The sequence below is a fragment of the Cetorhinus maximus genome, chromosome 22 (assembly GCF_964194155.1).
Source record: "Cetorhinus maximus chromosome 22, sCetMax3.hap1.1, whole genome shotgun sequence".
Taxonomy (NCBI): Eukaryota; Metazoa; Chordata; class Chondrichthyes; order Lamniformes; family Cetorhinidae; genus Cetorhinus; species Cetorhinus maximus.
In genome coordinates, this window is record NC_135900.1 from 26,984,224 (window position 1) to 27,002,321 (window position 18,098).

The window sequence follows — 18,098 nt, forward strand, 5'->3', positions numbered from 1 at the left end:
ATGATAACTTGAATGCTTTTTAATACCTCACTTCTGGCATTCAGCTTGGGTCCATTTTTGGATAAGGCTGTGAGGAGGTTAAGAGCTGAAAGGTTCTGGCAGAAACTAAACTGAGCATTGTTAAGCAGGTCATTATTCTGTAGGCAATGAATCCTTCCATGCTTTATTAATGATTGGTAGGATAGTCATTGGTCAAATTAGATTCATCTTGTATGTTGTAGACAGGAGAAAGCAGTACAATCTTCCATATAGGTAGGTGAATGCAAGTGCATTTACTGTACTGGAACAACTTGACTATGGATGTTCATGTCTGCAATCAGGCTCCACAGCCTTGGCTCTGACCAGTGCATTCAACCACTGCTTAATTTCTTGTGATGGTTGGACAGAGACTTCTGCAATAGTAAAGACCAAGTAGATCATGAACTAGGCATTATTGGCTTAAGTCACTTGCAAACACTTCAGCCTCAACGCTCACATTCACATGGTTGCCTTTACCATGGCTGTGGATGAGATCTTATGCAGCCTCCTTCTACCCTTAATTGACTTGGTTACCAACCACCATTCTTGACTGGATGCAGTGGGACTACAAATTTGAACTCATTATCTTAAATTGTTAATCTAGTACAATAACCATTAGGTTACTATACTAGAGCAATTGCTTTCGATCTTCATGCGATAAAATTCCTTCAATGATTTTAATCAACAATACCACAGCAACGCATAACATCATTTAAGTGCCAAGAATGCCAGCACAAAATAATACATGATCAAAAATATGAATGTTTTTTAATGATAGCTTTTACAATTGGGAGCATTCTTTGTATTGGTAATTGTTCTAATAGCCATCAATCAATTGCATTATTCACTCCCGGGGGTATAATGTGCATCAAATCAACAGGTGGTACAGAGATTTTTAGACAAGTACAATAATTTTTGTATGAGCTAATCTGACTGATGTGAGTTTATCATGTTATAACAACCTTCAGCATAGATCACAATACATTTAAGAAAGATAAAGTACAGGACTGTAAACATAAATGCCTTATCACCAGAAGGCATAGGCAACTAACTGCACTACTTTTAATAAGGCATATGGGATCCAAGGTTTTAGAAATAGGCACTGGGTACAAAAGCAAGGAAGTTATGGTGAACGTTCATAAAACACTGGTTCGGCCTTAACTGGAACAGTGTCCAATTCTGGGCACTGCATTTTAGAAAGGATATAAAAGCATTAGAAAGGGTGCAGAAAAGATTTACGAATGGTTCTGGTGGTGAGGAACTTCACTTGTATGGATAGGTTGGTGAAGTTGGAATTGTTCTCCTTAAAGAGAAGGGTTAGAGAAGATTTGCCAGATGTGTTCAAATTCATGAGGGGGCCAAAATCATAAGGGGTCTGGAGGGATAGGGAGAAACTGTTCCCATTAGTGGAGGAGGACAGATAGGGGGAAACTGTTCCCATTAGTGGAAGAGTCAAGAACCAGATGACACCAATTTAAAGTGATTGGCAAAAGAACCAGAGGCGTCATGTGGGAAAACTATTTACTCCGTGAGTGGTTGGGATCTGGAATGCACTGCCTGAGAATGTGGTGGAAGCAGATTCAATCACAGCTTTCAAAAGGTAATTGGATAATTATCTGAAGAGAAAAGATTTGCAGGGCTAGAGGGAAAAGGTAGGGGAATGGGACTAGTGTTGATTTCTCAGACAGCCACCAAGGACACAATGGGCTGTGCTGTAACAATTCTTTGATTGCATTTGCCAGAGCTATATTTATAATCAGCTGATCCGAGGTGTAATGTTGCAATTACTGGCTAGGCCACATTTTTAACAACTTTGGTTGCAGTAAACTCTGCATGACAGAAAACAACCCACAGTCAGTTTGAATGTGCATGCTGCGAAATCACAAGTGTTGTTCTTGATAAGACTGGATCAGAATCCAAGTTGGAAAGGGAGAAAGATGGTGACTAAATCGATCACACAATTAAATAAGGGACATGCGAAGTCACTAGCTACAAAAATTCAGTCATCAAAATGTTACAATTAACACAATGTGGCAACACAATCAAATGACAGTTTCAACAGGGTTCCGCAGTGTTTCCCTGTAGATGCAGGAGTAGTTTCTTGTCAGTCACCCTGATGTTAACCATAGTGTGGTGCTTACAGGAGGAGCCGAGGCAACTGCTGATGGATACCTGGGAGTCAGCACTCAATGTAAACAACATGCCATGGGGAGAGAGAAAACAGTGCACAAGAAACTATTGCTTCACGCTCTCTGAAAATATGATTTATTTACATTCTATGTAAATAAATCTGAAATATGCATATGTCCATTACAGTTGGAAGTGTGTTCATGGTAGGATTCAATTATCCTACTTTAGCAAAGTCACCTACTGAATTATAAAAGCATTTACAAAGAACGAGATTATGTTGTGCCACACATAAGGCAAAGAAAATCTTCCCTGATATTTCCAATGCTGGGGCTATAAATGAAAGCTTAAACTGCTCAGCTATGTGCATTTATTTAACTTCCCTCCTAGTTTATTATCAAATTTAAATGTGTAACCCAGTAACTAGTACTTATTAACCATGAAGTATATGTTAAGTGTATGAACTCTAACTTGCACAATCCATGAGCATTTGCATTCTGCCAAGTACTGCTCATCGCCAGCCATGGGCAACAAACTGAAACATTCTGCATCTCCATCGCAAGCACAAAATCTTTTTCAACAGCAAAGTAACATACTGCATGAAAACGTAAGCTTCCAATAGTGCTTTTCCTGATAACCAAAATTGAGCTCCTACTATTACAGGGTTCATTTCAAGGGCTACTTTTATTGCCTTTCTATTAATAAATTCAGACTGCTGACACTCCACTATAAACATGAGGCCCACACCCTGAGCATGTACATACAAAGAGCAGCTGGATTCAGCCAATATACTATTAATAGTGATCTGGCATGATGTACATTAATGCAACATTTTTCATCAGATAGCCATTGATACCATAGATGTCTGCATATAAGTTCACCTTTGAAGCTTCAAAAAATCCCTCCAAAATGAACTGCTGGCATGGGTATGGGTGGTTGCCATCTTCATCATTCACCAGGCGGGGTTTGTTCTATGTGGGCATGTCTTAAACCCCCATGCTCTTCTCAACACAGCCCGTATCACCCTCTTGATCCCTTGCACCCAGTTATAAGATACAGGTAAGTAAAACATATATTTGTGGGGTGAAAAATTGAGGCTGGCTACTAATACAAGTATAGCATGTTGTGGCTGAAAAGGCGGTGGTCAACTTAGACACCTAGTATATGCAAAAACATGATTTCTGGAGCCGGAAAAATGGGGTCGTCTTATATGCTGCAATCTACAGAATGTATAATGTGACCCATTAACCTGCATTATTTTTCAAACAGAAATATTCACCTTTACCTTGTCTAGGAATTCTCAGTTTACCACTGGTGTGTGTCAGGAAATTATTATAATACCTAATGGACCCAGGTGCTAACAAGGAAATGGTGCTAATTTTAAAAAAAATTGTAATGCTTTAATCTGTTTAATACCTTTAACATAGTAAGGCCAGAATTTGATGGTTTCATCGCGGCAGGGGCAGGGCGGTACAATGTGGCAAGCTATTCTAAACTCCATTAAATAGACTTCAGCAGGACCGTAAAATCCCACTGTCGTAAAATTCCACCCTAAATCATTCCAAGATGTTTCACAAGACAATCAGACAACAAGTGACATCAAGACAATGAATGAAACAATGGGAGAGCCAACCAAAACCTAGTTCAAAAACATAGGTTCTAAGGAGTGATTCATAGGAAGAGAGAGGTGATTCATAGGAAGAGAGAGGTGGAGAGGTTTAGGATGGGAATTCCAGAGCAGCTAGAATTCCTAGGCAGCTGAATACATGCACTCTCCACCAATTCCCCAATGGCACAAATAAATTTTTAATTTTAGTTATTAAACTTCTCTCTTGAGTAGTTATGAATAAGTAGAATGCTTTAGACCAGTCAATTGATGTGCATCAAGACAGATTACCAGTCATCTATTGCAGAAAACCAGACAAGAATTTCCTTTCGTTTACTGCACAGCAGGGTGCTAAGAAATGTACTGCTCAACCTATCAGCAAATCCAAGGCCCGCAGTTGATTGGTGTGCCAGAAATCTTTGGTGGTCTAAACATGATTAGGATTTAAAGTACCTTCAACTACATGAATAATGTATCTATTTGCTCAAAAAGACATAAGATATAGGAGCAGGAAAAGACCATTTAGCCGTCAAGCCTGCTCCATCGTTCTATACAATCATGACTCACCTTCAGCTTCAACTCCTCTTTCCTGCCCATTCCCCATATTCCTTGGTTCCCCGAGACCCCAAAAATCTGTCTATCTCAGCCTTAAATATATTCAATGATGGAGCATCCACAGTCCTCTGGCTTAGAGAATTACAAAGATTCACAATCCTTTGAGTGAAGTAATTTCTCCTCATCTCAGTCCTGAATGAACAACCCCTTATCCTGAAACTGGGCCCCTTGTTCTAGATTACGCAGCCAGGGGAAACAACATCTCAGTATCTACCCTGTCAAGCCTCTTCATAATCTTGATTGTTTCAATGAGATCACCTCTCATTGTTCCAAACTCCAGAGAATGTAGACCCAATTTACTCAGCCTCTCATCATAGGATAATCCACTCATTCCAGGGATCAATTTATTGAACCTTTGCTGCCTTCAAGTATCTCTGCTGTATAGCCCAATCACTTTTGCCTGTACTGCATTCGGTTCACAGCAGTTGGATAAAAGTATCAGAGATTTTGGCTTATTCAATAACGTATGCTTTTTCTTTTACAAGCCTGTCTGAAACTATTGTGTGTCCCACTGCATTATCTGCCTCATAGTAGGAACAATAGTGACTTCTGTTGCAACAATTCAGTGAAAGAGTGTGTGGGTGCCTGTGTGTTTTCTCTTACTTTCCAGCAGGAATCTCTGGATGTTTGAATGGAATTGGAAGTATAGGTGACTTCTTACGCTTCTAGGTTGAATATTCTGAGACCAAGGAGATGAGGAAACTAGACACAATCCAAGAATTAAAGATCTTTGTAAATGATATGTCACAATAATATCGCTTCCACTGTATTTGCCTACTGAAACCGGATGGACCACCCGGCATCGACCAGGGCACCAGAAACGACAATGGCAATCGCAGCCCTGTTGACCCTGCAAAGTCCTCCTTACTAACACCTGGGGGCTAATGCTGAAATTGAGAGAGCTGAATCACATACTAGTCAAGCAACAATCTGATTATAGCCATCCTCACGGAATCATACCTTACAGATAATGTCCCAGACACCGCCATCACCATCCCTGGGTATGTCCTGTCTCACCGACAGAACAGACCCAGCAGAGATGGCGGCACAGTGGTATACAGTTGGGAGGGAGTTGCCCTGGGAGTCCTCAACATCAATTCCGGGCCCCATGAAGTCTAACGACATCAGGTCAAATATGGGCAAGGAAACCTCCCACTGATTATCATGTACCGCCCTCCCTTAGCTGATGAATCAGTCCTCCTCCATGTTGAACACCACTTGAAGGAAGCACTGAGGGTGGCAAGGAAAGTACTCTGGGTGGGGACTTCAATGTCCATTACCAAGAGTGGCTTGGTAGCACCACTGCTGACTGAGCTGGCTGAGTCCTAAATGAGATAGCTGCTAGACTGGGCCTGTGGCAGGTGGTGAGGGAACCAAGAGGGAATAACATACTTGACCTCATCCTCACCAACCTGCCTGCCGCAGATACATCTGTCCATGACAGTATCGGTAGGAGTGACCACTGCACAGTTTTTTGCAGACGAAGTCCCGCTTCACATTCATACCCTCCATCGTGTTGTGTGGCACTATAACTGTGCCAAATGGGATAGATTTCAAATAGATCTAAAACAAAAGCAGAATTACCTGGAAAAACTCAGCAGGTCTGGCAGCATCGGCGGAGAAGAAAAGAGTTGACGATTCGAGTCCTCATGACCCTTCAGCAGAACTAGCAACTCAAGACTAGGCATCCATGAGGCGCTGTGGGCCATCAGCAGCAGCAGATTGTACTTGAGCACAATCTGTAATGTCATGGCCCAGCATATCCCCTACTCTACCATTATCATCAAGCCAGGGGATCAACCCTGGTTCAACGAAGAGTGCAGCAGGGCATGCCAGAAGCAGCACAAGGCATACCTAAAAATGAGGTGTTAACCTGATGAAGCTATAAAGCAGGACTGCTTGCGTGCCATAAAGCATAAGCAGCAAGTGATAGACAGAGCTAAGCCATATCACAACCAATGGATCAGATCTAAGCTGTGCAGGCCTGCCACATCCAGTCGTGAATGGTGGTGGACAATTAAACAACTCGCTGGAGGAGGAGGCTCCACAAATATCTCCATCTTCAATGATGGAGGAGCCCAACACATCAGTGCAAAAGACGAGGCTCAAGCATTCGCAACAATCTTCAGCCAGAAGTGCCGAGCGAATGATCCATCTCGGCTCCTCCGGAGGTCCCCAGCATCACAGATGCCAGTCTTCAGCCAATTTGATTCACTCCACATGATATCAAGAAACGGCTGAAGGCACTACAAAAGGCTATGGACCCTGACAATATTCTGGCAATAGTACTGAAGACTTGTGCTCCTGAGCTTGCTGCGCCCCTAGCTAAGCTTTTCCAGTACAGCTATAACAATGGCATCTACCCGGCTATGTGGAAAATTGCCCAGGTATGTCCTGTACACAAAAAGCAGGCCAAATCCAACCCGGCTAATTACCATCCCAACAGCCTACTCTCGATCATCAGTAAAGTAATGGAAGGGGTCATCAACAGTGCTATCAAGTGGCACTTGCTTAGCAATAACCTGCTCATTGACGCCCAGTTTGGGTTCTGCCAGGGCCACTCAGCTCCTGACCTCATTACAGCCTTGGTTCAAACATGGACAAAAGAGCTGAACTCCCGCGGTAAGGTGAGAGTGACTGCCCTTGACATCAAGGCAGCATTTGACGGAGTGTGGCATCAAGGAGCCCTAGCACAACTGGAGTCAAGGATGAAAACTCTCTGCTGGTTGGAGTCATACCTAGCACAAAGGAAAATGGTTGTGGTTGCTAAGGCCAGTCCTCTCAGCTCCAGGACACCACTGCAGGAGTTCCTCAGGGTAGTGTCCTCGGCCCAACCACCTTTAGCTGCTTTATCAATGACCTTCCTTCTATCGTAAGGTCAGAAGTGGGGATGTTCGCTGATGATTGCACAACGTTCAACATCATTCGTGACTCCTCAGATACTGAAGCAGTCCATGTCCAAATGCAGCAAGGCCTGGACAATATCCAGGTTTGGGCTGACAGGTGGCAAGTAACATTCGCGTCATACAAGTGTCAGGCAATGACCATCTCCAACAAGAGAGAATCCAATCATCGCCCCCTGATGTTCAATGACATTACATGCCTTGATTGATTCAGTCAATTAAGACTGAATCCCCCACTATCAACATCCTGGGGGTTACCATTGACCAGAAACTGAACTAGCCATTTAATTACAGTGGCTTCAAGAGCAGGTCAGAGGCTAGGAACCGTGCAATAAGTAACTCTGCTCCTGACTCCCCAAAGCCTGTCCACCATCTGCAAGGCACAAGTCAGGGGTGCGATGGAATACTTCCCACTTGCCTGGTTGAGTGCAGCTCCCACAACACTCAAGAAACTTGACACCATTCAGGGCAAAGCAGCCCACTTGATTGGCGCCACATCCACAAACATTCACTCCCTCCACCACCGCCGCAGTGTGTACAGATTACAAGATGCACTGTAGGAATTCACCAAGGCTCCTTCAACAGCACCTTCCAAACCCACGACCACTACCATCTAGAAACACAAGGGCAGCAGATAGATGGGAACACCACCACCTTCAGGTTCCCCCCCAAGTCACTCACCATCCTGACTTGGAAATATATCACTGTTCCTTCACTGTTGCTGGGTCAAAATTCTTGAACTTGCTCCCTAACAGCACTGTGGGTGTACCTACACTGCATGGACTGCAGCAGTTCAAGAAGGTAGTTCACCACCATCTTCTCAAGGGTAACTAGGGATGGGCAATAAATGCTGTCCCAGACAGCGAATCCCACATCCGGAGGATGAATAAGACAAGCCTCAGGAGGCCCATCTTAACAGCTCAAATTTTGTCAGTGTTCTTCTTATGGAAAATAATTTTCTGAAAAAAATAATACAGATAAACAGGCTAAACAGAATATAATGTGACATTGGGAGTATGTCTGCAGCAGGAACCTGCATCAAAATGATAAAAGTAAGGGTTCTTTATTAGTTACTCCCGGAATCTATGAATAAATCAATGCTCCATTATTCTGTTCCTCTCTCTAAACCTAGTTTTAACAAAATCGATAGAAGATTAAAAACACAAAATGCTGGAAATACTCAGTAGGTCAGGTAGCATCAATAGAAGATTATTTGAGCAGGGCTCACAAAAGAAGAAGAAAAAAAAAATCACTATTTCTGATTAGTTACTAGTGATCCCATCTTCCAGGTGTTTGTCAAAGTCAACCGGGGAACACAAACTAAGGCTATTTGAAGGATAGATATGGTCATTAGGGAAGAATGCCATGTTTCAAACCTGTTTGTAGATGATATGTAAGCATATCCTCCCAAAGGGGTATTTTTGAAAATGGTGCTGAGCTACAGAACAGACCACCAACATACAGATTAGACTTACCAGGGATACTTTGTCTTCTAACTGCCAAAGTGCCTTCAGAAGCTTTTGCTGGGTTTGTAGATTTGGCGTATGGTCCCTCATCTGTAAAATAAAAATATTGGATCTGTCTAAAAGAATTATGAAAAGGATTTCTTTGTTGGAGACAAAATCATTCTGTGAACTACAATGTGGTGTACTGACGTGATCAGTCAGCGAGGCCTTCAGATTAACATGGGATGCCTAAATCACCCAGAGATCTGCAAAAGGCAGCATGCTTTCGTATTAGTATTAACCTAGCAACATCAAAACATGATAGTTTCATATTTAAGAGATCGGCAAGGCTGTAAAATAAATAGTGGAAAAATATAATACTAACGGCAAAAAAAAACACAGCAAGTATCAATGTCCCAACAAGGACTATTAAGGATAAAAGTCACTGCAAATTACAGTAAGTACCACAGGCTATATTCAAGAAAATGTAGTAACCTATTTAAATCCAAATTTCAATGGTCTGAAGACAGTAACAGGCAAATTGTCCATCTATGAAGGAAAATTTACCTATCCCTTTCAGGGTACACTTACTTTCTCCATCAGGGCCAACAGATATATTTTAGTGTCCACAGATCAAATTAAAAAGAAATTCATTGCTTTATTGAGGGTGAACTGAACTGAGTGTCCCGTAACTTCTATGGAGTGATGGAGCCGGATTGCCACTCTGCTCTGCTGCAAGTTTTTTAACCTCGAATTCCAGCTGCTCTTTTCTTACCCGACCTTCCGACTCAGGTCGGGCGAAAACAGTGTAGTGCAGCAGGTGCCCCAGGCCTTGTGTTTAGGACAGGAGAGTCAGAGGTAAGGAAGGCAGGCCCCCTTTTTTACGGCACAAGCTGCCTTAAAGCAGGTAAGTTTAAAGGAGAAGCCAGATAAGTTTAAAGGAGAAGCCAGAGAGAAGGTACATTTGTAAGATAAGTGGGTAGGATTGGTAGGGTGGGGTCAGGGAGTAGACATGTGGGAGTCCCATGGGGGGGGTTGAGGTGGGGGGGGGGGATTTCTGTGGGGGTGGAGCATCAGTACTATAGTTACCCAGAAGTTAGAAGTGCTTTTAATTCTTCTAACTTTTTCTGGGTAACTATCACTGGAAGACAGTCGGAACCATGCAAAGTTTGTGATTTATACTCTTGGATGGTTCCCATTGCAGGAAAATTGCCCAACGCAAGTTTGAACTTCCCGGACAATTGCCATGCAATCCTTACCTGGGGACTTCGGGGAGGAGCAGGGGGGTGGGGGTTGGGGGTGCGGTTTCCCAGCACATCTTTGAGGTACTCCCCAGTTACAGCTATTTTGGGAACTCACTCCTTAGCCTGCACAACAGTAATAACACGATGAGAGCCGAGTTAACTGTAACTAAACTAAGCATATTTTTAGGTACTACATTATTAGATGTGTTGAAAACCAGCTGTAGGCGCGACATCCAAAAATACGTGCTGGCCTGTGCAAGTCCACAGTGAAGTTTAGGTTTATGACAAGCTGTTTGCATTTCATTACCATGTTTCATTAAAATAACTGAATTTCAAATTCTTGCAAAGCAATTGGAGCCTGTGACAAGTAATGAAATGCCTGTCCAAAAATCCTCCCAGCTGTAGAATGTGTGACGGTATGTCAGATATCCTAAAGCTTTGCTCCATTATGGAGCTGGGATTTGTGGCTGATAGAAACAGAGATTGGTGATTCAAAATACCAGCTGCCTATTTACACACAGCACATTTTTTATGGTCAGTTTGGCTCGGTAGTAGTCCTCGTCTCTAAGTTGAGGTTGAAGCTCCATTCCAGGTATTTCAGCATATGACCTTAGCTGACATTTCAGTGCAGTACTGAGGAAGTGCTACATTGTTAAAGACATTGCCAAAAGGCAGTTTGGATGACAAAGTTAGCCTTTTGAATGAGAAGTTAAATTGTGAGGCGTCTTTTCAACTGAACGTAAAGATACCATGCTACTTTTTCAAAGAAAAACAACAAGTTCTGTTCCCTGGTGTCTGAGCCAACATTCATCCAGCAACATGACAGAAACAAACTCATTGCTTGTTGTGGGACTTCTGTGTTTGAAATTTGGAGCTGCACTTAACTCATCAAATAATTAATTCTTCATAAACAGATTCCTAAGTAACTTCTTGGCTGGAGTGCTTTGCGACTTTGAGAGAACATGAAAGACAGTATATAATTTGCATTTATATGACATCCCTCAGCATCTCAAAAACGTGACTGAACTAACAGTGACACTGAACCAGGGAACAAAACCTTAAGACAGATGACTAAAAGCTTAGTCAAAGAGAATTTTAAATTGGAAATCTGATTCAATATAAGTCAGCGGGGCACAGGGGTAAATGGGATTGAGTGCAAGATAGGATATGGGCAGCAGAGTTTTGGATGAGTTTAAAATTTAGAGGATGGAAGGCAAAGACTAGCTAAGAATGCATTGGAATAGTCAAGTCTGGAGGGGACAAAAGTATAGATAAGAATTTCAGTAGAAGATGGGCAAAGTGCCTGCTCGTTCTTTTGCGTGACACAAGGTGGTTATGATCAGAAATGTTTCGATCTCTGCTAGCTCACTTCTGCATGCACATCAGCCAATGAAGTATGACATACTCAACCTTGAACAGCTGTGATTGGATTCTCCAAAATCAGATTTAGTTTGGAGAATTGTTTGTGTCAATTTTGTGTCACCTGCTCATATTGTCATAAAACAGACCCAGTCTTATAGATGCATAGTCTTATAGGGGTGGGTGTAATTAGGTACTTAACTTTTCTTACTAGGAAAGATTGCCAAAGTGGAGTAATATGTCCATCTTAGGAATCCAAGTTTCCGCCATTCTAAAAAAATGCTCAATATGGCAAATGTTGCCCATGAAAGCCAGCACTGACTCTATGAAAGACTGACCATTTAAATGACTATTACTCTACAGTATTTCCCTTCTTTTATTTATCCATCTTTATACCCAAAATCAAACTTAATATTTGGATTCAAACTTGCAATAAATAAAGATGGATAACAGAATTATCATATTGCTTGAACCCAATATTTAAATAAGAACCATTTGCATTAAGGATTTTGGAGATTAATTAAGGGCTGAAATGTGGTGAGTTTTCTCCCTTCTTCATCAACAGACAAAGACCAACTGCAGGATCCCTTTGATAATCCCACCTGGGATCAGCCAATTTGGCAGAGGATTAAAATCTAGGATCGTTTTGTGTGATTGTTTCAACCACATACCACATTTACCCAATAACCATGAGGGGAGCTCATTTCAAAACTGACCAAAATGTTGTTATATGGCTTCCCTCTTTAATCAAACTAAATTAGTTGTGGCTTTAGCAAATGCTTCACATCATTGCAATCTACAGCAGTCCCCAACTATGAAGTATAATATTAAAGAGTACATTGAAGAGTCAGTGCAGCCAAGAAAAATATTTAACAGAAGGAGACATTCATTTTGTCTACAGTGTAATACATTGTAAATACATTATTTGAACAATTTGTGAAGATGTTCTGATTAACATGTTGAAGCTCTAAATTGTAATGGTGTTTGATTGTACTGCTTGCAGCTATGAGGGAGCTAAAGGTCAATGATGAAAAAACGCGTGTGCTTTCCACAGAGAGCTGCTGCTGCCAGTCTGGCGCCAAAAGTGGACCTTGGTGTCACGTGATTGGCAAACGGCATGAAAATGGCACCAGCAACTCTGAGGTTAGATGGCCAGGCCACACGTAGTAAGGGGTCAGATAGCCAGGTTGCAAGTGGGCAAGGGGTGATGTGCAGAACTGCATGGAGGCAGCCCCAGGAGGGTATAAAAGTAGGGACCCTGAGGCACACAGCATCACAGGAGGAGGAACCAGAGAAAAGACGACATTGAAGAGAACCAAAGACAACATCACCTGTGTCCAGGCAGCTTAATGGACCGAAAGCAGCTGGCCATTTCACAGTCTGTATGCTTAAACTCTGCACACAATTCAACAAACCTCACTATTGTTTAGTGTTAGTTGAGCTTGTTAAAATATTTCTTTCCTCTTGGTCAGACATTGCACATTGTTTAGCCATCATTCCAGAATCTACAACAGAGGTTACACTGGGAGAGGTGTTCTGAGATATTCAGCATTGTGCACACAATGCTCCATGAATGCTGTGAAGAAATAGAAAAGCAAATATCACATGAGGGCCAGTTTCTGATGAAAAGCCAACTGTAAACTGGGCAGCTCGAGCTCCTTGGCAAAGTTGAGTGACCCTCTTAATTCGGTTAGACTACTGTACGTATACTGTCACAGATACCTGGAAAGGCACAAACACACTGCAGGAATCGATTTGGGTCAAGCTTCCATATTTAACTTAATCCTGTGCCAGATCAGTTTTCAAATGGCTATAAGTAATCACTTTCAGATGATTTACATTTAGAAGCATAAGCCGTCTGGCATTGCACAAGAATTGCATTAATTAACTGCACCAATAAATTCTCGCTCAGACAAGTATAAACAACACAGAATGTTTATCTTAATAAAACAAAAGCCAGGATTATTCTACTGCACTTTTATTAAAGTCCATCCAATACTAAAAAGCATGCGGATAGGGCTTCTGCTTTGGGCCCAGTCGGTGATCCGGGCACATCGATTCTAAAACTCCACCACTTTTGAGGAAGTGGTTTCTCCCCTCTCGAGTTTCCATTCAGGCTCATCTGCGTAGCAGCAAGCACACAATCCACTGTCACCTCGCACAACAGGGCAAAATCTTAGGACACATTCAAAAAAAATGTTGCTTTAAAATACATTCCTTGAGTGTTAACTCGGTATACATTATTAATAGAGCTGAAAATGGGTTTATCACAAAAATAAGTTTTTAATCAGAGTGTCTAGCCGATCATCTGACTGACCTGATTCTGAATAATTAAAACTGGCTTTAAAAAGCTATACAACACTGCAGTCAGTAAATTTAAAAAGTTCAAAAGCTTTTCAAACCTGCCAATAGAGTCCTTGCAACCCAATTTTTCAAGTCATCTTAAACCCCCACATGAGCGTAATTAACAGAATCTCACAATGGTGATTAATTTGATCTGGGGGCATGGCCAATTTTATGGACAAAGCCCACTTCTAGCATAATGTGCTTTTAGACAAGTGCAAAAGATTGCAGAAACTCTGGTTGTGCAGAGTGTAATTTGCATTTAACATTCCACAATCTTTTGCAATGGTTTGGTCGTTGGTAAATTGCACTGTAATACACAGTACAACCTAGCAGGCCATGCTGTACAACTGAGAAACATGCCCCTACATTGCATAACAGATTCAGTAAAATAAATTACAAACCTCAATATAAATTCAGAAACCGCCAACCTCCACTCCCTCAACAAAAAACTTGCTCAAGTAGTTTTTGGAGAAGGTGACTGATTAGTACCTATAATAATTATATATTCATAAAGACTATATTAAGATGATCGATTCAATTGCCTGAAAGCTGTAGACTGACTTTGGCATGCTTTTTTTTAACTCAAATCTTTAAGCAATAAGAGCAGTTTCTCTGTCTGATTTTGTAGACAACATTTGGCAGGAGCTATTTAAAGTCAGACAGTGAACACGTTTTCACTGAGCATTCTGTCCCTAAAAACTCATACTTAACAAAGTGGAAACAGCTCTGCAGAGAATCCGGGCAGTCAGAAGAGTAAAATTGGAAGCACAAATTTTCCTGCACTTTCACTTACCAAAGTCACTGTTAAGTTCATGGCCAATTCCGCATAACAAATCCATGGCATTGTAAAAACTTGAACAAGATGTCCAGCTAGTCTAGCAGCGTTCCAGCATTAAAGCCAGTCACTACAGCAAAGATTACTCCCTTATTACGTACATAGATCCTCAGCAGAGCACTGCTTGTTGCCAATTCATTTGTTGGATGTGATCAAACTCAAACTCAGCAACGAGCACGTATATCATCATTCCATTGTCAAAGAACACAAGCAAAAGGTTGGAACCTCTCTCAGGAATCACCATCGAGGCAACTCCACTCTCTCGACTAAATGAGCTAGCCCTACTTTCAGGCTTGATCAGCATAAAGTAGTTTAATTTAGCTCCACCACTCAACAGCCAGTTATTTGGCACTGCAAGATTTCTGTGGCTGAATTTATCCACATATATCCCCTGTCTGCAATGTCAAAGGTTACTCACGTCTAGATTTATAGACTGCCAGCAAGTACAGTACTGAATTGCACAAGTCGACACGTGGCATTGCAGGCATTTAAATTATGATACTATATCAGTTTACTTAGAAGGGCTGCACAGTAAAGCTAAACAAGTCTCTATTCCACAATGACACAGAAAAATAAGTTTATAGTATAGGGGCGATACATTTGATCCATCATGTATGTGCCAGCTCTTTACTGGAGTAATACAGAACTAATCATACTTGCCCTGCCCTCTCACCATAGTTGCATATCTGTGCATTAAATATTTGCCCACTTTTCCACGAAAAGGTTCAATGCTTTCAGACTTTAGTCTATGGCAAGGAAATTATGCTCCAACAGAGTAAAGAAATCATACTTGATCTCTCTTCTCATTAACCCACTGATCATTTTGAATTGTTGGTCCCCTCATCACCAACTCAGCATATTGAAGGAAATAGTTACTTACCTATTCACTACATCAGATTTTAAAAAGCCTTGATTAAATCTGATCTCCTCAGAACTATATGCCATTCTGATGAATCCACTCTGTATCTTCTCTATGTCTTTAAAGACTTAACAATAGGATGATCAAAATGAAACTAATGTCCAATTATTGCCTTTTTAAAATTTATTCATGGGATGTGGGCGTCACAGGCTAGGCCAGCATTTGTTGCGCATCCCTAATTGCCTTTGAGAAGGTGGTGGTGAGCTGCCTTCTTGAACACCTGCAGTCCATGTGGTGTAGGTACACCCACAGTGCTGTTTAGGGAGGAGTTCCAGGATTTTGACCCAGCGACAGTGAAGGAACGATGATATATTTCCAAATCAGGATGGTGAGTGGCTTTACAGGGAACTTCCAGTGGTGGTGTTCCCATGTGTCTGCTGCCCTTGTCCTTCCAGATGGTAGTGGTCATGGGTTTGGAAGGTGCTGTCTGAGGAGGATTGGTGAGTTCCTGGAGTGCACCTTGTAGATGGTATACACTGCCTTCAACATGCATCAGTTGTGGAGGGAGTTAATGTTTGCGGATGGGGTGCTAATCAAGTGGGCTGCTTTATCCTGAATGGTGCCAAGCTTCTTGAGTGTTGTTGGAACTGCACTTATCCAGGCAAGTGGAGAGTATTCCATCATACTCCTGACTTGTGCCTTTTAGATGGTGGACATGCTTTGGGGAGTCAGGAGATGAGTTACCTGCCACAGGATTCCAAGCCTCTGACCCGCTTTTGTAGTCACAGTATTTATATGGCTAGTCCAGTTCAGTTTCTGGTCAATGGTAACCCCCAGGATGTTGATAGTGGGGGATTCAGTGATGGCAATGCCATTGAATGTCAAGGAGCAATGGTTAGATTCTCTCTTGTTGGAGATGGTCATTGCCTGGCACTTGTGTGGCACGAATGTTACTTATCACTTGTCAGTCCAAGCCTGGATATTGTCCAGGTCTTGTTGCATTTGGGCATGGACTGCTTCAGTATCTGAGGAGTCGCAAATGGTGCTGAATATTGTGCAATCATCAGCGAACATCCCAACTTCTGACCTTATAATGGAAGGAAGGTCATTGATGAAGCAGCTAAAAATGGTTGGGCCTAGGACACTACCCTGAGGAACTTCTGCAGTAACATCCTGGAACTGAAATGATTGACTTCCAAGAACAAAAACCATCTTCCTTTGTGCTAGATATGACTCCAACCAGTGGAAAGTTTTCCCCCTGATTCCTTTTGACTCCAGTTTTGCTAGGGCTCCTTAATGCCACACTCAGTCAAATGCTGCCTTGATGTCAAGGGCAGTTACTCTCACCTCACTTCTGGAGTTCAGTTCTTTTGTCCATATTTGAAACACGGCTGTAATGAGGTCAGGAGCTTAGTAGTCTTGATGAACCCAAACTGAACATCAGTGAGAAGATTATTGCTAGGAAAGTGCCGCTTGATGGCACTGTTGATGACATCTTCACTTTACCAATGATCGAGAGTAGACTGATGGGGCAGTAATTGGCCGGGTTGGATTTTTGTGTACAGCACATACCTGGACAATTTCCACGTTGCCGGGTGGATGCCAGTGCTATAGCTGTACTGAAACGCGGCAAGTTCTGCAGCTGGAATATTGTTAGGCCCCATAGCCTTTGCAGTATCCAGTGCCTTCAGCCATTTCTTGATAACACATGGAGTGGATCGAATTGGCTGGGGCCCTCCGGAGGAGGCCGAGATAGATCATCCACTTGGCACTTATGGCTGAAGATTCTTGCAAATGGTTCAGCCTTATCTTTTGCACTATGTGCTGGGCTCCTCCATCATTGAAGATGGGGGCATTTGTGGGGCCTCCTCCTCCACCACCATTCACAACTGGATGTTGCAGGACTGCAGAGCTTAGCTCTGATCTGATGGTTGTGGAATTGGTCTATCGCTTGATGCTTATGCTGTTTGGCATGCAAGTAGTCATGTGTTGTAGCTTCACCAGGTTGACATATCAGTTTTAGGTATGTCTGGTGCTTCTGCAGATATGCCCTCTTTCACACTTCATTGAACCAGGGTTGATTCCCTGTCTTGATGGCAATGGTAGAGTGGGGATGTGCCAGACCATGAGGTTAAAGATTGTGGTTGAGTACAATTCTGCTGCTGCTGATGGCCCACAGCGCCTCATGGTTACCCAGTCTTGAGTTGCTAGATTTGTTTGAAATCTATCCCATTTTAGAGCAGCGGTAGTTCGACACAACACAATGCGGGGTATGCACAATGCGAAGGTGGGACTTTGTCTCCACAAGGATTTTGTGGTGGTCACTCCTACCGATACTGTCATGGACAGATACATATGCGGCAGGCAGGTTGGTGAGGATGAGGTCAAGTATCTTTTCCCCTCTTGTTGGTTCCCTCACCATCTAATGCAGACCGAGTCTAGTAGCTATGACCTTTAGGATTCGGCCAGCTCAATCAGCAGTGGTGCGCCCTTGCCACCCTCAGTGCTTCCTCCAAGTGGAGTTGAACATGGAGGAGTACTCAGCTGAGGGGGGTGGGGGGTGGTAAACAGCAGGTTTCCTTGCCCATGTTTCTTACAGATAATGACCCAGACACCACCATCACCAACTCAGCAGAGATGGTGGCACAGTGGTATATAGACAGGAGGGAGTCGCCCTGGGAGTCCTCAACATCGACTCCAAACCCCATGAATAATGAATAGAAGGACCCCCATAAAATCTA

At 42.5% G+C, this 18,098-nt stretch overlaps 1 protein-coding gene across 2 annotated transcripts in view; it reads right to left on the reverse strand.

Annotated features, from left to right (window-relative positions):
• Positions 1-18,098, reverse strand: part of grip1 (glutamate receptor interacting protein 1) — a 379,336-nt gene that overhangs the window by 93,202 nt on the left and 268,036 nt on the right. For both annotated transcript variants that reach the window (XM_078567971.1, XM_078567969.1), the window contains exon 2: positions 8,745-8,825. In XM_078567971.1, coding sequence (XP_078424097.1) covers positions 8,745-8,825 — 81 coding nt within the window. The remainder of the gene's footprint in view (positions 1-8,744; positions 8,826-18,098) is intronic.